At 33.6% G+C, this 16,781-nt stretch overlaps 3 protein-coding genes across 3 annotated transcripts; all 3 read left to right on the top strand.

The window, feature by feature from the left end:
* Positions 1–171: 171 nt before the first annotated feature.
* Bm13312 (Uncharacterized protein) lies at positions 172–819 on the top strand (the record flags this gene model as incomplete). The annotated part of the gene is made up of 3 exons (XM_043073688.1): positions 172–263; positions 449–500; positions 796–819. 3 exons carry the CDS (start codon positions 172–174, stop codon positions 817–819), a joined length of 168 nt encoding a protein of 55 aa, XP_042929622.1.
* A 1,579-nt stretch (positions 820–2,398) lies between these two features.
* On the top strand, positions 2,399–5,390 carry Bma-grp-1 (Uncharacterized protein; the record flags this gene model as incomplete). Its single annotated transcript, XM_001899291.1, has 10 exons — positions 2,399–2,494; positions 2,631–2,695; positions 2,771–2,913; positions 3,131–3,364; positions 3,740–3,888; positions 4,084–4,192; positions 4,330–4,427; positions 4,663–4,767; positions 5,058–5,173; positions 5,318–5,390. The coding sequence occupies 10 exons, from the start codon at positions 2,399–2,401 to the stop codon at positions 5,388–5,390; spliced, it is 1,188 nt and encodes a 395-aa protein (XP_001899326.1).
* Positions 5,391–14,132: 8,742 nt separating this feature from the next.
* Positions 14,133–14,909, top strand: Bm7013 (Uncharacterized protein; the record flags this gene model as incomplete). Its single annotated transcript, XM_001899292.1, has 3 exons — positions 14,133–14,207; positions 14,403–14,489; positions 14,748–14,909. 3 exons carry the CDS (start codon positions 14,133–14,135, stop codon positions 14,907–14,909), a joined length of 324 nt encoding a protein of 107 aa, XP_001899327.1.
* Between the last annotated feature and the right edge of the window lie 1,872 nt (positions 14,910–16,781).

Genomic DNA, 16,781 nt, shown 5'->3' with positions numbered 1-16,781 from the left:
TATTAAACAGCTACAACTTTCTCTATCAGTCACCGAATTTTCGAGTTCATTTTGGAAGTCGGTCTAATTTTGTTACATTTCCTTTCAGATTCTTCGATTTTAGTGAATCAAGTGTAGTTATATTCTTGAAGATTTCACTCTCTTTGAATGATACATGGCAGAAAAAAAAAAATGGATTTTCACACAATTCTTGATTTATCATTACCGAATCCTGCGAATTCAAGTGCAGCATCATATGTATATAAGCCTGTAGTTCTTGACCGGTTTGCAAATTTAAATTTTCAGATTCCGTCTTTAGATGGAAGAAATTTTACATAATGTGTGAGGGAGCTGTAATCGCTCACGTTGCAGAAATATTTGCAATTCAACAGGGGAACTATCCGTCTCTGCTAATAATTCATTATTTTCTGTGAATATTGTGGAAGAACTTTTGAATTGGTATTCGTAGCTCATTTGCTCGTGGTGGTGTAGCTGTACTCTCGAACGCACTACTTGAAGAGGTTTATAGTGCCCATTATCCGTTTTTTTTTTTTGCATTATTTACTACTGATGTTAGATTTGTGGTCCTGGTTGTCTGGTTATTCCAATTTATGTAAAACATCAGATTTTCTATGTTGCAGCAGCAGTACCCATCCTTTGTTACTCTAGTCGTCGATAAGGCATCTAAGTGATTTCTTTTTTGGGAATTACCATTTCATGATTCATCTATATTTGTTTATGATCACCAATAGAAATATTACAGATTCTCATTTCAACCATACACATAAAGTAATCATTGAATGCGTTTCATTGCAGCGGACGAGGATTTGTCACCAATAATAAATATCGCACATATGGAGACAGAAAATGTTGAAATTCATGAATTAAATATCCAAATAAGCAGACAGTGTATTCTCTTGTTGATGACTTATTATTACATATGTGAAAAAATTTTTACCAGCAGACTATATATCGCAAATATGGAAACAGATTATAACAAATTGGAGGTTTTAATTAATGGCATTAAAAGAATAGGATATTTTATATCGGTGGCCTAAAAGAGATTCTGAGAAGACATTTACTTTACAGATCTTTCAAAATTTTATCCCACTGCAACATATGATTACAAAATGGTAGACAGTCAATATCTTTTTATCTGGAGATGTTAACCTTCGCAAAACCATTTTTGCTGATGTATTTTTAACAGTTTCCGGATTAACTGCTGCTTGGTAGCCTTCATATTTCAAATATTTCATGAATTTCATATCGTTTTGTCCCCCAGTTTTTTGTGCATTTCACTTGCTTTGAATATTTCCTTTCCATGAAATTTTTGATTCCTGTAAATTTTATCATTTTTGCTTCACATGATTCCTGTGATTACCACTATCAGCGGGACTGTATTTATTTGTTTGTTTGGAACATTTTTTGCTTCAAGTGTTTTTTTATATTTTTATGCTTTAATATTTATTGCCTTTATGAGAGAAGTCTTTAAAATTTGTTTTCCAGATTATCCTAGCAACTATATATTTTCAAAGCACACAACCTGTTCTTATTTAGTAATGATTTGATTAACTGTTGAAACGCCATCTAAGGAAACAGGTGGCGAAATATGAGTCAGACTTAATAAATTACATGGAAGTTAACATCGGTAATGTGATAAAATTCTACAATGCTAAAGGTGGTTGAATCTCGAACTTGACTTTCTCGGTACCTTCTCAAATGATTCACACAAATAAAGTGGAGAGCTTTTAATGCTGGTGACAAAGATTAGGCTCTTGCAACGAATTGCCAACGAATAGCAAAGTCTGGTGAGCTCGGGGTAGGATGTACGGTAAGAGTCCGTCGTTTTCTTTGCCCAGAAAAGTTTGGTTCGTTTTAATTCTGGTTTCTGTCCTGTCACATATTTCATATGATTGTGTTCAAGGTTGACTACGCCAAATAGGGAATAGGACAGTTTACGCGGTTACCACTTCTTGAACTTTTTACTATAATGCCATATGTGTTTGAGCGATGAAAAACGATGTGGAGACGGAGTCCCTTCCAACCTTTAAGTTCTTGTTTTCATTTTAATCAAATCAAGGCATGAAACGAAATTTCGAATTTCTTTTTTTCAACATTTAAAAAATAAGTGCTAGGTAGTGGTGCGTACTTTAGAACGTTCGGGAGCAAACCCTGATCAAATAAGTGAGTGAAGCTTACGTTTTTCAAACTCAATCGAACATATGAAAAAAGTAGCGCAGAAGTAAGGAGTAATGAAAAAGTGGGAATACTAGTAGAGTAAAAATTTACTTTATGTCCCAAGATGTTGGCTTCGTCTCAAAAAGCGATTATATTTCAGAAATTATTTCATTGAACGGTTACTTTCAGGAAAGTTAATAAGTCTCTAATTCATTGTTACTCAGTCCATGTAATTACTTTGATGGCTTATTTTAACACCACTGATCTCACTCCGGCCGAATTAGAGGATCTCGCTTTCTTGCGTGCACGTCGTTCTGGAATTAACGAAGATGTTGAAGTAAATCGCGGTTTTCCTTTTTGTTCTTGGCTTTGTTATCTGTGAAGTCGTTTTGTCTTAAATTCTTTTAATGCAGTTGTCTCATCAATTACCAAATTTCTAGAACTTGAGAAATGCATAAATTTCGTACTTCCAGGAAATCCGATCAGAACTGGATGGTATTAATGCGCAGTTGGCAACGATCGACATTCCTGATGAAGAGTTAGTTTTTATTTAAGGTTTATTGATCATTTTCCATTCCATATAAGAAGGATTTTTTTGCTGGATGAATTTCAGATACAGCCCAAATGGAAGGCATATGTCTTTAGCTCGGAAAAATTTCAATATAGATCCCAAAAAGGGTATGGAATATATGATTCAGCATAACCTGGTTCATAATTCGCCTGCATCGGTTGCGGAGTTCCTTTACAAAGGGGAAGGTAAGTCGTTTGTCTTTTCAATTTTTTTCTTGCTGGACATAAATCAATGTAATCAAAAACTCAGTTTTATTGGGTATTTGTCTTACTTTTTACATTCTTACAATACTAACTTGGAAATCAGAAAAACAAAAGTGTTTTAGGAACTTGCAAAGCATATTCGTAATGACACCTTATGTAAATGAGATAATTTTTATTCCTCATTATCATAGGATTTTAGGTTTACGAAAAAGTGCTGTTGGCGATTATTTGGGTGAAAACAATCCGTTCAACCTGGAAGTGTTGGAGAAGTTTTGCGAACTGCATGACTTTACGGACCTCATCTTGGTGCAAGCACTTAGACAGTTTTTTTGGTCATTTCGTTTACCCGGTGAATCCCAAAAAATTGATCGTATGGTTAATACTTTTGCGCGACGTTATTGTGCGAATAACCCGGGAGTTTTTTCTAGCGTTGGTAAGTGTGGTGGACAACTTGTAAATTTGTACAAGGTTTTCATTGTAATCTGCGGCTTGTGATTCTGCTTTTCATTCCTTTATTGATGATTTCTCTAATATTTGATCTTTCTCTCGCCTCGAGAGAAAAAAAAAAACTTTTTCTTCTGTGAAACTTAATGCATCGAAATATCAGAGTAACATCTGTTTCCATGAAACTGTAGTCGAAAATTATTTGCTTTTCGAAGACATTTGAAATTGACTTAATGTTTCTTTTTTTTTCGCTTCACTACACTGTGAAAAATTTTTCGCAGATCACATGGAACGTTCGCATAATTTTGTGCTCATGTTTCATCAGCAGTTGAAAGTTGTACTGCTATGTAGGACTGTGTTACAGATACTTGTTACATATTGTGTTTTGCAATCGTAATGCTCAACACTGCACTGCATAATCGTAATGTGAAAACTCCATTAACACTTGATGGCTTTATAACGATGTATCATGGTATCGATGAAGGAAGAGATGTTCCGAGAGAATTGTTAGAGGTTTATATTGTTAATATCTTTATTAAATAGGTTAGACGAGAATTCAGCAGTTGCTATCGAGATCTGTTTCAGAAAACTGAGCATAGCTGTATGCATCACATGAACTGGCCTGATTTAATGGTTTTTAGAATTCAATTCCAATGAGGGATGAAAAAGATGAAATTAAGTTGTTGACGGTGGAACTTAGAATTTCAGAATATTTATGAATCTATCCGAACTGAGCCGTTCCAGTTTCCAACAGACGATGGAGAATTTTATAATACATTCTTCAATCCTGACCGGGAAGGATGGTTGTTGAAACAAGGTAATTCATTATCTTTAATTTCTTACAGTACTTTAATGTTATGGACTAAGCAAAAGTATTAATTTGACCCTCACTTTCCTTGAAATCGTAAAAGAGGCAGTGGGTTGATTTTAGCTGAGAAATGTTTACGTTTTCAGCGTCTTCACTGGCCACAACACGTCCGTTTTTAAAATCATGGAAGAGGCGGTGGTTCATTTTGGCTGAAAAATGTTTATATTATTTTGAACATACGACGGTAAGATTTCTAATTTATGTTTGGAGCTCTAAAAATTTACTTTCGCTAGTGAATAACCGGACGTCTAATTCACCATGCAACTGAGATTCACAGCTGTAACATTAATGCGAAATCCCCTTTAAGTTTCATTTCTTTCCAGAACACTGAAATGTTTGTTATTACAACATCTGTTGGGTTATTTTGCTAGGAATCATTAAAGAAGTGGCTGGTATAAATTAAGTACGGTATATTAAAGGCGAAAGAGCCACGTGGAATCATACCTCTAGAAAATGTTCGTGTTCGGACCGTTGAAGAGAAAGGCAAACCATATTGTTTTGAAATTTATAGCGACAGCAGTGAGGTTTGCATTTATAGTAAAGTTTCAGTGAATCCATTATTTGAAAGGGTGCTGTGTTGGGTCGCTGTTTTTCTATGCCATTTGAAATAATGATGATATTTTCACTTATGATTTTAACTGTGTTTCATTCTTAACCTAGACATTTCGAAATTTTAAGGTATTCTGGTGGCCCCATCCTTATCTGTATCACTTTAGCTTCCTCATGTAAAGGCGAAAGAGCCGCATGGAATCATGTCTCTAGCTAATCTTCGTGTTCATACCGTTTTAGAAAAGATCTAAATTCTTTTTTTCAGGTAATAAAAGCTTGTAAAACAGAACCAGATGGAAGAATGGTTGTAGGTCGGCACACTTCTTATAAAATGTGTGCTTTTTCGCAAGAGGAGATGAACCAGTGGATAAGTGCTATTGAGTAAGTTTGTTGGGTATGTGAAATTAATTGCATTAGATGGGTATTTAAAGTTGCATCTCCCTACATTCCATATTTTATTCTTCTAAAGTAATGAAAAAATCTCATCAAGTTTTTTGTTGCTTACAAAAGCTAGTTTATTTTCAGACGATCAATCAATTACGACCCCTTTTATCGAATGTTGCAAATGAAAAAGATGAAATTGAAAAATAAATCATAGGCTACTTTTTTTTTATACTATCGTGGTAGAAATTTCAATGGAACAATGCACATGCAGAGTATCCTAAAACTTTATGTATACTTCATTATTGGTAACATCGACTAATTCAGTAAGCAAGTCCACTTCTTCAATATATTGTTTCTCATGGAAGGAAAAAATTTTTGCGAAGTTCAACATTTCTTATTTCATGATTTGCTTAAATTAAATTAATTGTCTTTAATTTAATGCATTTATTCATTGACGTGAATTTGTGAGCAACAGTTTGTCATTTATAGTTCTGTATTGTAACACTCTATTTTCGTGATAACTACAATAAGAGTAGCGCGATGTGCACATGCCTATTTTATTTGTTAGATTTTGTAGTAACAAAAGGACATTATGTTATAATCTCGGGTGTTTGTAGTTTTGCTTGAGGTCTCGGAGTTACTATTTAAGTGTATTGGATAGTTCTGCGCTGCGAAAATAGAACAAGACCGTAGGTCGTGTGCTACGAATATCTTTTGTAAAATTCTCAATTTTAGACTTTCTGGAAATTCAGTGCAGTCATTATCAGTTTTGTCACTTCCATTGTTTTCTGTGTTATTTGCTCAAAGATCGTTAGTTCAAAACATTAATGGCATAACGATGTACAATTTGTACAATCCTTCATTATGTTCCATTCATGCATGCAAATAATTGAAAATATAATTTGTCATTGCACTCGAGCTGTATTTGCCTTAGCCTTTTTTTTAAATTAATGCCCAGTTGTTTTGATCAGTATTTTGTTGCATTACCACTCATCGATGTGGTCAGAGCAAAAATGACCCCTTCTAGTAGTGTCTTATGCATATACATCTTACTTCGTGCTCTTAACTTTCACTTTGTAAATTGTTAATGACTGACAAACTTTCTCATTAAATTTTATTCAAATCTTTTGTGTTTTGCTATTATTGCCATCAGATAAAGTGCTGAAACATGATATTAGGAGTAAGATTGACATTTGTCTTTATTTAATTAAAGTGTTCATTATCTCAGGTATTGCTCAACATGAATGTAATGCAAAAGTAGGCAAAGAGCTTGTAACCAATCTCATCTTTGGTTGTTCTCAGATGTCTGTAATATTTTTCTTTCCGGATGGTCAATAAGGACGGTAATTTTGTGTTTCTTCCCAGTACCGCTTCTGTTGGTGAACGGTTGCCTGTCATTTCTTTGTTCATTTTCCTGAATTTTTGAATTGGTGGCTCTACACAAGACTAAAATAACCTAGATCAACTGGAATTGTTTGATTTTAAAATCGACTGAAGCATTCGAGGAAATTGAGGTATTATGACAGTTGTGCTAGCGGAGAATTTTATCATGGTTGTGAGAGCTATGATTTCGGGGCTTACAATGCTACATTACTATTGATTATTAATAGTTGTTACTGCAAAATTTATGGATGAAGGGATTCGTCGACTCAGTGGGTTAAAGTCTCTATAATCTGAACAGAGGCTACTCATTCAACAAATATCTTCTGTAGAAGGATTAAGCAGAAAAAGGATTTGTGATAAATGTATAGCGTTGAAATGGGAAGAGGAAAAAAGATGGCAAATTTTCTGAAATCACGAGTAGCATACACTAATAGTATTGTTTGGTACTTATCAAAAACTAACTCTTAGCTGACACAATTATGTGAAAGATGAGGTTTTTTGAAGAACAACAATGACTAGATTTACAGACTGAGTTAGTTATGATAACTATTTGAAAGAGGGGATGTATAATTACGACAGAAATTGTGCCTAAAGAGGAACTTCACAAGTGGATATTATCGAAACATCATCGTCGAGAAATAAAAATAGAAAATTGTTCTTTGCGGGAATTATGAATAGTGGAAAAAAGACCACAGGTACATTTTAATTTTTGGAAAACTCCCCAAAATAATGGAGTTGGAAATATTCTGCTCGAAAAATAAACGAATTGCAAAACAGTCATCATGTGAAAACCAACTGAGACTTTCTTAATATAATAGAGTATAATACAATGTGTCAAATATAACGAAGTTTTATACATTTACATAATAAGGTAATAAATTGAAATCAAGAAAGGATAACCAATCAGTAACAGTAGGGAATGTATCATTATGGAGAAATTTTCTCTTCATAATGATACAATATGCAGCAAACGATTAAATGATATAAAAATTTTGCTTTGCTGCTTGACTTAGTTGCATACTATCATAAAAGACTTAGTAAAACGGTATAACCGAAACGCCCAAGCAAGATGGAAAAGAAAGTTTATCAAAAAAAAAAAGAATTTATAGAAATCATTCCTAAGCAAGAAAGTGGTCATGAATTAGCTATAAAACAATTTAAAGTGGCATAAATGGCTCAGAAAATCTATGAGACTATATTCAGGGAGACTATATTTAAAACAACCTTTACATTTAAAGCAAATTTAGGTTTCAATTAGTTCTTAACACACTGAATGAAATAGTACACACACAATGAATAGTACACTGTACTATGCCAAAAAACTACAATTAAATTAAAAGTGGCATTCAACGACGATGCAGAAGTTGAATAAAAGTCTAATGAAGCGGTGAAAAGACATCATGATATGTGATACTTACTCAATGATGAAATTCTTTACATTGAAAGCAAATTTAGGTTACTGATATAGATGAATTAAACAATTCTATGATTCGAAGACTTGAATGTGTCCCAGTTGTGGTAATGAGCAGTTGAATTAAGTTAATTAAAGCAATTGAGAAATATCTGACCGACATGCATCTACTTAGAGTAATGCAAAAAATTTATGTGTTGATAATATGCTAATATTAGCTAATACATCATGGGCAATAACAATATACTAAAAAAATAGACTACTTTCATAAAATAAACTTTCATCCAATAATTTCAACTTCAATCAATAAGTATGAGTAGTGATTATCATCAAAAAATGCAATAAAACCATAAAGCGGATGAAATAATCATCAAACCAAAAGATGACTTTTGCTTTCACATATGAAACAAAAAATTTTGCTCATTGGCTAAATTTCTTTGCTGAATCTTATTACTTCTGAAAAGCTATGAAAAAAGATTATAAAGAGACGAGCCACCATAATTTGAATTAATGAGTAATTTACGTTAGAGTTACAAAAGTAATGCAATTCACCACGGAGAAAATAGTCCTCGATTTTGAATGAATTAATGGCAATTATGCTAAAAATAATGGTCATAGCTCTATACATGAAAGCAGAAGGTGACAGAAAAAGAAAGATATTGTGAAACGGCAATTTACGACTTATACCCCGCAACGGTAAAATCTAGTTGATAAAACTCTACATGTGTTGAATTGAGTGAACATACTGAGATGATAATAATCCTACGAAGCACAGGCATTAATCAACTACAGACAAATAAATAATGGAAATGGAAGTTGTAATGAATAAGAGAAGCTATGGTGAAAACAACAAATCAAAAGAGAAAGGAGATTAAAGGGATAAAAGGCAAATTTTAAGCAAGAGGCATGAATAATGAGAGAATCAATAATAGATATAGACGGCAAAATATCAATATGAAGTTAGTCAATTTTCAACTGGAATTAATAATAATCTTATTTATGAAATATAAAATTTTATTAGATTATTGTGGAAGCATTTGTGAAAAGCGATTTGTTCTGCAGATTATTTGGTAATGTGCTACGATCAAGTTCGCTTACTTCCAGAAGAAGATAAAAGGTTGTTCAACTCAGAATGCAACCACAAATCGTGGTGAATAACTTTGTGCAAGAAATGTAGAAAAGAATGTAAAGTGAAGCTTAATCGAAAATGTCGTGACAAAAATCCTTCTATAGTGAACTTCAGCAGTTATTTAATGGAAATCGAAAGAAAATGACAAGTGTAATACTGCTACAAAGGTATAATTATGGCTGAAACAAATGGAAAAAATGTTCATTTCTCCACAAATCCAATAAGAGGTAAAAAATAATATCGTTGTCAGTTAAGACTTGCCAAATTTCGAAGCTGAATGTTTTAGCATCAGCTTATCACTCAAATAAACTGAAACCAAGTTATCAACAAATATGTTTGATGATAGAGAAGTGATGGTAGAATGATAATTAAACAATCGGAGATATTTCCAATAGGCTAACAAGGACGATAGAATCATTCAATAGGATCTCAGTTTCATAGAAAATTAAAACAACTGATGACACCTAGTGAGGTACGTACAGCTTTTTGCATCACCGATTGCATTCATGAAAAACAAATGGATAAAGTTGGAACATATATCTACATTTAAAGTGAGGCACTCCAGAAAGGTAGCACTTCTGAGGGTTTTTAGAAAACAGTCCTGTCAAGGAAACTGTCAAGGCAGTCATTATGCAAAGCTTTGTAATTCGCGATTTGAAATTTTATCTTTCCCTTCTGTTAGTATGGGATACATTATTTATTAAAATACTCGAAGACTGTGCACTTAATTAAAATATAAGTCATGAAAAGGAAGATTAATAAAACAAGCCAAAGATTAAATCTGTTTAATGAAGAAAAAGAAATATTGGACGGAAGTCTTTTTGTTTTCAAAACCAATATTAAGATTAAGCCAAAATTTAAATATTATGGTTTAGCGCAAAGATATAAATATTACGATTTAACAAAAAGATAAATATTATGGTATAGGCCGGTTTTACATGCTGGATGAAGAAGTAATATTGAAAAAACTACGCAGATACTAAAGCTCTTGAAAATGAAAGTGATTCCCTGACCTTTTCCAAGCCGGACCAATTCACTTGTTGATGAAAATAGAATCAATTACTGAAACGTGATGTCGTCACTTGAAAATCATCATCCATTTGAGGCACACAGATTTCAGTTTTTGAGGTTCCTGAATTTTGGGCGTGATGTCTCTTCAGTTTCTGCATGATTCTTATCAGAATCTGTTTCAAAGTCTTTTAAACGAAGAGTGTACAATTCGTATGCCAACTCATTTACGAAATTATCTTCATTAGTACAGTTGATAAATTCTTCGATATATTTCAGTTCCTGAAATGCGGAGAAAGTGACTGCTACAACATTTCAACAAAGGATGATTTCTTTTCTGGAAAACAGCAAAACAATTATTTTCCAGTGAACCAATGTTTAAGACATGAATAACGCAGAATGCAAAAACGATAACTTTGAAAGCGGTGTAAGAAGTGCAAAACTGCTCTCAAATCTAAGAAACAAACTTTAATTAAATCTTTCGCATGCTACAGTTGACAGTTAGCTTTTAGAGTAGAACATGCTTTCAAGACAGAATATATTAAGGAAATAGCACATGCGGTATATTTGGTGCTTGATTCTACGAGGACGTTACGCATTATTTCCATGTGTGTCGCATCAGCCACTTTCACTGCATCTCTCGGTTTCCAGATCTCATTCAACAAAAATAAGGTGGTGCAATGTCCCAGAAGCATTCTGATTCAATTTCAGCAAATTCAATTTAATTCAATTATCTAGGATAACTGTATGCTTAATCCGCACTTGATTCTACAGTATCTCGGAACTTATTTTACAGTAGCCAGGTCGATAATTTATCATCGAATCTTTATGATTGGTATAAAACAATAGAACATTAATTAAAGAGCGGTCACATTCACTTTTGGAATACTAGTTTTTAAGTTCGTGTTTTTAATCTGAAAATTTGTAAAGAGGAGTATTATATTTCAGCATTTAATGCATCAATGGATTGAATGAGTACAGTGCCAACAAGAAATCTGACAAAAGTTGAAATTATCTAGAATTTCGTATTGTAAATTTAATTTAACAAATTGCTGCTAAGAATGTAATGAGTGTTATAGTTTGTCCTATCCGTAAGACACTTTTGTTTCATCTCTGCGCTGCTGATTTCATGCATTTTGTCCAGGACATTTTAATGTGGTATAACTCACCTAAGACGCAACATTACAATTCCGGAGTCCGCTATAGATCCCGCATGTTTTATGCATTTTTTTTTGGATAGAAGATTCTGAAAAATTCAACGAGCTTCCAAATCCTTTTATAGAGTTGAATGACGAGCGAGAAAAGGCATAATCCTCAAATCAATCCCAGATGAAGAAGTGTTTGAAATCAAGTTTTACGAAACAAACCTAGAAACCAAAACATAGAAATAAAATATATATAACAAATGAATAAAATATAAAAGACTTCCTTATCCTTCCTCTTTGCCTTTATAGTAAGAAGAGAACAATTTCCACTACAAATTATTAGAAACAAATTTTCTTTTTTCGTTCATTTTTTCTGTTTCTGTTAACTATCACAATGATCATTACAATTCACACAATTTGCAGAACCTATTAAAAAAAAAAAAACGAAAAGATCTACGTATAACAATACTAGAGCGACAAAATAGAAATTTGCGAATTCGTTTTTGTTTTTGGTTTTTTCAAAACCAGTAGAAAATTACATCAGTGTTGTCGCTATGTTGTCTTACAAAGTATCCAATGATAAAAGTGCTGTTTTAGCTTCATCTTCGGGAAACTGAAGGATACTCCTCATGTATTTTCAAATATGATAATAAAATCTTCATTACTAGCGGCTTGGAACACGACGTTCAAAACAGCTGTCCTGATTTCCCCATCCTAAATAGTAATGATTTAATATTGTATGAATGCCAAATGCTATCTTTATATATCTTGACCTCCACGTGACATCGAGATACATAAGAAGTGACTGCAAAGTAACATCTTGAGATTGAACGAAGAATAATGGCCATTTGTTCGCTGATTAGATTTGAATGGAATATAAACTTCGATGAATCCAATGAACTTTTGGTGGTTTATCTGATGAAATGATATAGATATAGGTGTTCTAAAACGATAAATCATGTCAAAACAGAGGTCTCCCAGTCTTTTTTCATCTTGCTAACCTACTTTAAAAAGTAGAAACGAAATCTCATGTAGCAAACGAAAACGAGCACAGATCATCCATATATCCCGATTTAACTCATCCCATATCTTTAAATTCTTAGGCTCGGTCCACGAATTTATTTGATATTTCCAATTCTCTGTTGCATTCAAATGGCGTTAAAGAGCATTTGCTAAGTAGATAGCTAGATAAATAAGCCACTTAGCTCACCCAGAGTAGTTCAGTTTTCATTGTAATAGATGAAAGTATTTCCACACTGTCTCGTAGGAAGTACTGCTTTGGACGTATTATTTTGCATTTAATGTGATTTTTCATTTCAGGAATTCATGTCATTTTGTCGTACTAGTTATAGACGATTTCGCAATTTCAACTTGTATCGCTAGAGAAACATTATGTTTGCTGTGCAACAAAAGAAGATTTTGCCAGAGATATTGCATCACGCATCCTAGGCACTGCAATGCCGTGATTTCACGCATTCGTACAGGCAAGTGCTAGAAAAGGTTTCAGTGTTTTAGACTAAGAGCAAATAGCGGATACTTAGTATTGTGTAACATGATAGTATAAAAGAGATGAAATTACGTTTGTCCTCCTCAGTTCTTTTGATTCTTAATTCCTGAACGACTTTTTTTTATCCCATGAATTTAGCTATGTGATTGTAACATAACCATCGTTGTTTGTTCTGGGGGAATGAAGAAATCATCTAAAGTGCAAAGTACATCCAAAGTCATACTTTCTATGAAATATAGTGAATTATACTTTTGGTATGCCTTATTGACGCGGCGATAATTGGTTTATCATCTCATAGGCTCAGTTCAAGATTGTACCTTTTCTCAAAATACGCTGTCAAAGCACAGCGTAGGCTTCAGGCATCTGAGTGTTTCACCTGGGTCAAGTAAAAATGTTTATTCAGAATTCCACCGAACCAGGAGAAGTGAGAAATTTGCTACGTCTGGTATTGTTTCATGTTATTCAAAAAGTATGGGGTAGCGCATCAATTTCATAGCACTGTGCAGAAAGATTCAGTGATTAGTAACTTTTGATGTGAGTTAATGAACTGTCATATTCAGCGGGCCAATGCAGTACACTGTTCACCTATTTACTGTCAAGGTGTTCTTTCTGCTCTGCGCACAAGCGGATCGATCTGACATTAAACCGACATTAAATCGAGTTGGCCGATAGGTAAATCACAGATAAGACCTCTATTAACAAGGTTAAGTCTTTTCGATCTTGGACACTTGGCGTACGCATAAACCATTTGTGGAAGAAGCTTCATTTCATTTATGATTGAAATATATTTCTGTGAGTCGTTTGTTTAAAGCACACACTTTAGAAAAATAAGGTGGAAGAGAGCAAGTCATCATCGGTATGGAACCTACCTATTATTCCATGATTTTTTTAGACTTTTTACTTTCTTATATCCATATCAGGAATATATTTTACAGATTCGCTGTATTACACCTGCTCTTGTGGTCTTTGAATTTATTTAATTTCATGACACTTCTTCGTTGTTGGTATGCACTGTAATTCCATAAAATGTGAAAAGCAAGATCTGAATCACAAGAGTTGTCCTTAATAAATGTAGTGATGTTGCTGTATGAATCAACTCCTGTAACTATTGTCCTTATTTCTCTCTTCGAGTTGTTCATATATAATTTTGAAAACGGCACAATATTCCAATTCTTATTTTCAGTAAATTTGGTGGCGACAGTATCAAAATTCCAGGGCCAAATTTCTAATATTTTGCTCTCCTTTAATAGAAAAAATAGCTTATGTTTTTTTTTTTTTTTTAAATCCGGGTAATCTTAATACTGACATAATCTCTACTAATGAAGAGACAGTGTAAGGTCTGGGAGTTGTCTGTGATGATTTTGTGATTTCAGATGGATCATGGAAATGAAGAAGTGGAAAGGGGCAGGCTTGCCGTGATTCGACAGCATGTTGAAAGTGTGAAGGAGGTTAGTTTATTCTATTTTTTACCGATCTTCAATATGTGGAACAAATCGTTTTGAATTTTATTGTAAAGCATGTGGAGGGAATTACAAGTTCTACAGCTTTACCAGTTGCTCACTTCTTCGGAACGTATTTCCCAGTTTGCTTTTAAGGACTTCCTGCAACAGTAATTGCTTGTTTTCAAGGGTTGGTCATTTAAGGTGATGAACAATAACATGCAAAGAGTGCTAGAAAGAGGTGAACAGCTGGAAAATATTGAGAATAGAACGGAAGCACTCACTCAATCGGTATGTCTTTTTAGAAATTTCTGTAAAAAATAGTTCTGCTTAGTTCTGTTTTCAAATTAAATGCTGTAAGAATAGTTCAGAATTATTGTAACAAAGCTAGCCAAGTAGTTTGAAGGAGACTGAAGAATTTCAGGAATACGTGGAAATTTTCTAAGTAATCTTTAAAATTTCGCGGGCATTGTAATGGATGTATTATGTGACATCTACATAATCTTTAAGACCATTTTAGTTATTTTATTTAAAAAATTTTTCTTGCAGTCTCAAACCTTCCATTGGACAGCACGACGCGTCCAGCGTCGAATGTGTGTGAAGAATGCAAAATGGATTATTATCATCACTATTTTTTTAATGGTTGTTGCTGTTAGTATCATACTTATTATGCTGAAGAACTCTGGCGTTCTCGGTTATTCTTCATTATAATTCTTAATCGAAAGTTTGAACTGTGTGATGCAGTTGAAATGTGCTACCAATACTAGAACATGAAGAAATCTAAGATTTACTTACTGATATTTTTTGTTACTAGAAATTTTTCGATAGGGATTTTTTTTTTCGTATTTATATAAGAGAAATTTATTATTACTAATAATCTTTACATAAGGTAACCGCCCGTTTTGTAGCAATAGTTTATTTGTACTAGTCGTACGTTTTTTCTCATTGATGTTCATCATACTACTACAAAACATGCACCGGTTTATCTGGAATTGGCATGCGATACCGGAAATTTATTATGACTACCTGGTAATAGGTTACTGATAGTTATTTTATTACCTGTTTATGGGCACCATATAAAATCTTTTGTGGTGTTTTTTGTTTTTTATTGATTTTGTATTGTACAGTAATTATGACCAGCACATGTGATACTGTTGAGAACTAGTATCATATGCGACGTTAACAAACTTTTACGAATTTTTGCGAAAAAAATTTGTGAACGCAAGAGCTGAAAAGCTTATTTGTAGTAATTACAAATTTTTCATGCAGAGTTATTATTTGTTACTCAAAATCCTGTTTACATCACATTTCATTACTCAGGGTAATACTGACATATTTTATTTCAGTCGCGTCCCAAGGCGGCTACACTTTATTTGCTTGTGCTGAGTATACCACATGTCGACCTGTTTTTTTTTTCTTTTATTCAAGTATTGGGAGAGCTTATATTTTGTGTTGTTTTCCATCCAGCCCATGTTTTGATTCACTAAATCATTTATAGATTGTTACCTTCGAACAGAAAATTAAGCTGTTGGGAGTTTGCTGCATAAAAATGGTCATTCAGTACTCTTTCATTGTCTTTAGGAAGAATTCATGGGTCAAATCTTTATTCAGAGAGGAAATCTGAATCTTGACCAGAGAAGCTGGAAATGTAATTGACCAGAAGACGCATTATGAAGTAGAGTCCTGTTCGGTTCAATTTCTACACTTCCTTCCAAGTTATCTCGAACTTTGTAGTTCTTGCTACATGCTGATTTCCGGACCGTTTTCTAAGAAAATGCAAAAAAGTAGCAACATGGCCTCTCACCTACTTTCCAGCGTCCGCCCACAGTTATGGAAGAAGATAGTGTGTCATTTTTACTAGTATTCTATGCGCCTAACTGCGTTCCTTTGAGTCGACTCACATGCGTATATCGGTGGGACAAAATACATTTGGTCACAACTTTTTTACACCGCTACTAGCTTCCACTGTCCCATTGTTCTCTCCATTACACATTCCGAAATTTTGAAGATGCTATGTATTTACTATCGTAGCAATTATGGAGGAGGTCTGTGCAAACAACGATTGCTTGCTAATAGCGCTTTATCGATCAATAGCTTATGGGAGTGGTTTATTTGATGTATATGTGGCGCAATCATGACATTATGCGTGCATAGTTTCTCGCGTATGGTATGCTTATTTGTAGTCTTTGCGTAACAGAGAGATCTTCCTGGTCGTTCAGATTAATCTGACTAATTATGAAAGTCTTCGCCATCCAGTGAATCTGGTCTTTCTACTTTTAGTATCCATTTTTTCTTTCTCGACTTATTCGTCACTCCGTAGTTCTTTTATCTTGTTCGATGAGAGTAGATTATTAATGTGATTATTTCGTGCTTGCATTAGTTTTTTCCGGCTAAAGTTGCTATAATTAGGTTTCAATTCCCAATTTTTTTACCTAGTTAAATTTCCCTTATGTACTTAAAAATTGCAGATGTTGGAATGCTTACGTTTTAGACTTTTTCGAAACATTTCACGAAAATTTGAACACGAATCTAAGTTCGCTGGACCAATCCGTCCGTTCCGTAGTAGCTAATCATTTTTATTAC

This window comes from Brugia malayi (genome assembly GCF_000002995.4).
Source record: "Brugia malayi strain FR3 genome assembly, contig: Bm_v4_ChrX_scaffold_001, whole genome shotgun sequence".
NCBI classification, from domain to species: Eukaryota; Metazoa; Nematoda; class Chromadorea; order Rhabditida; family Onchocercidae; genus Brugia; species Brugia malayi.
Note: the sequence above shows the minus strand (reverse complement) of the source record. Positions and strands in the feature narration are given on the sequence as shown.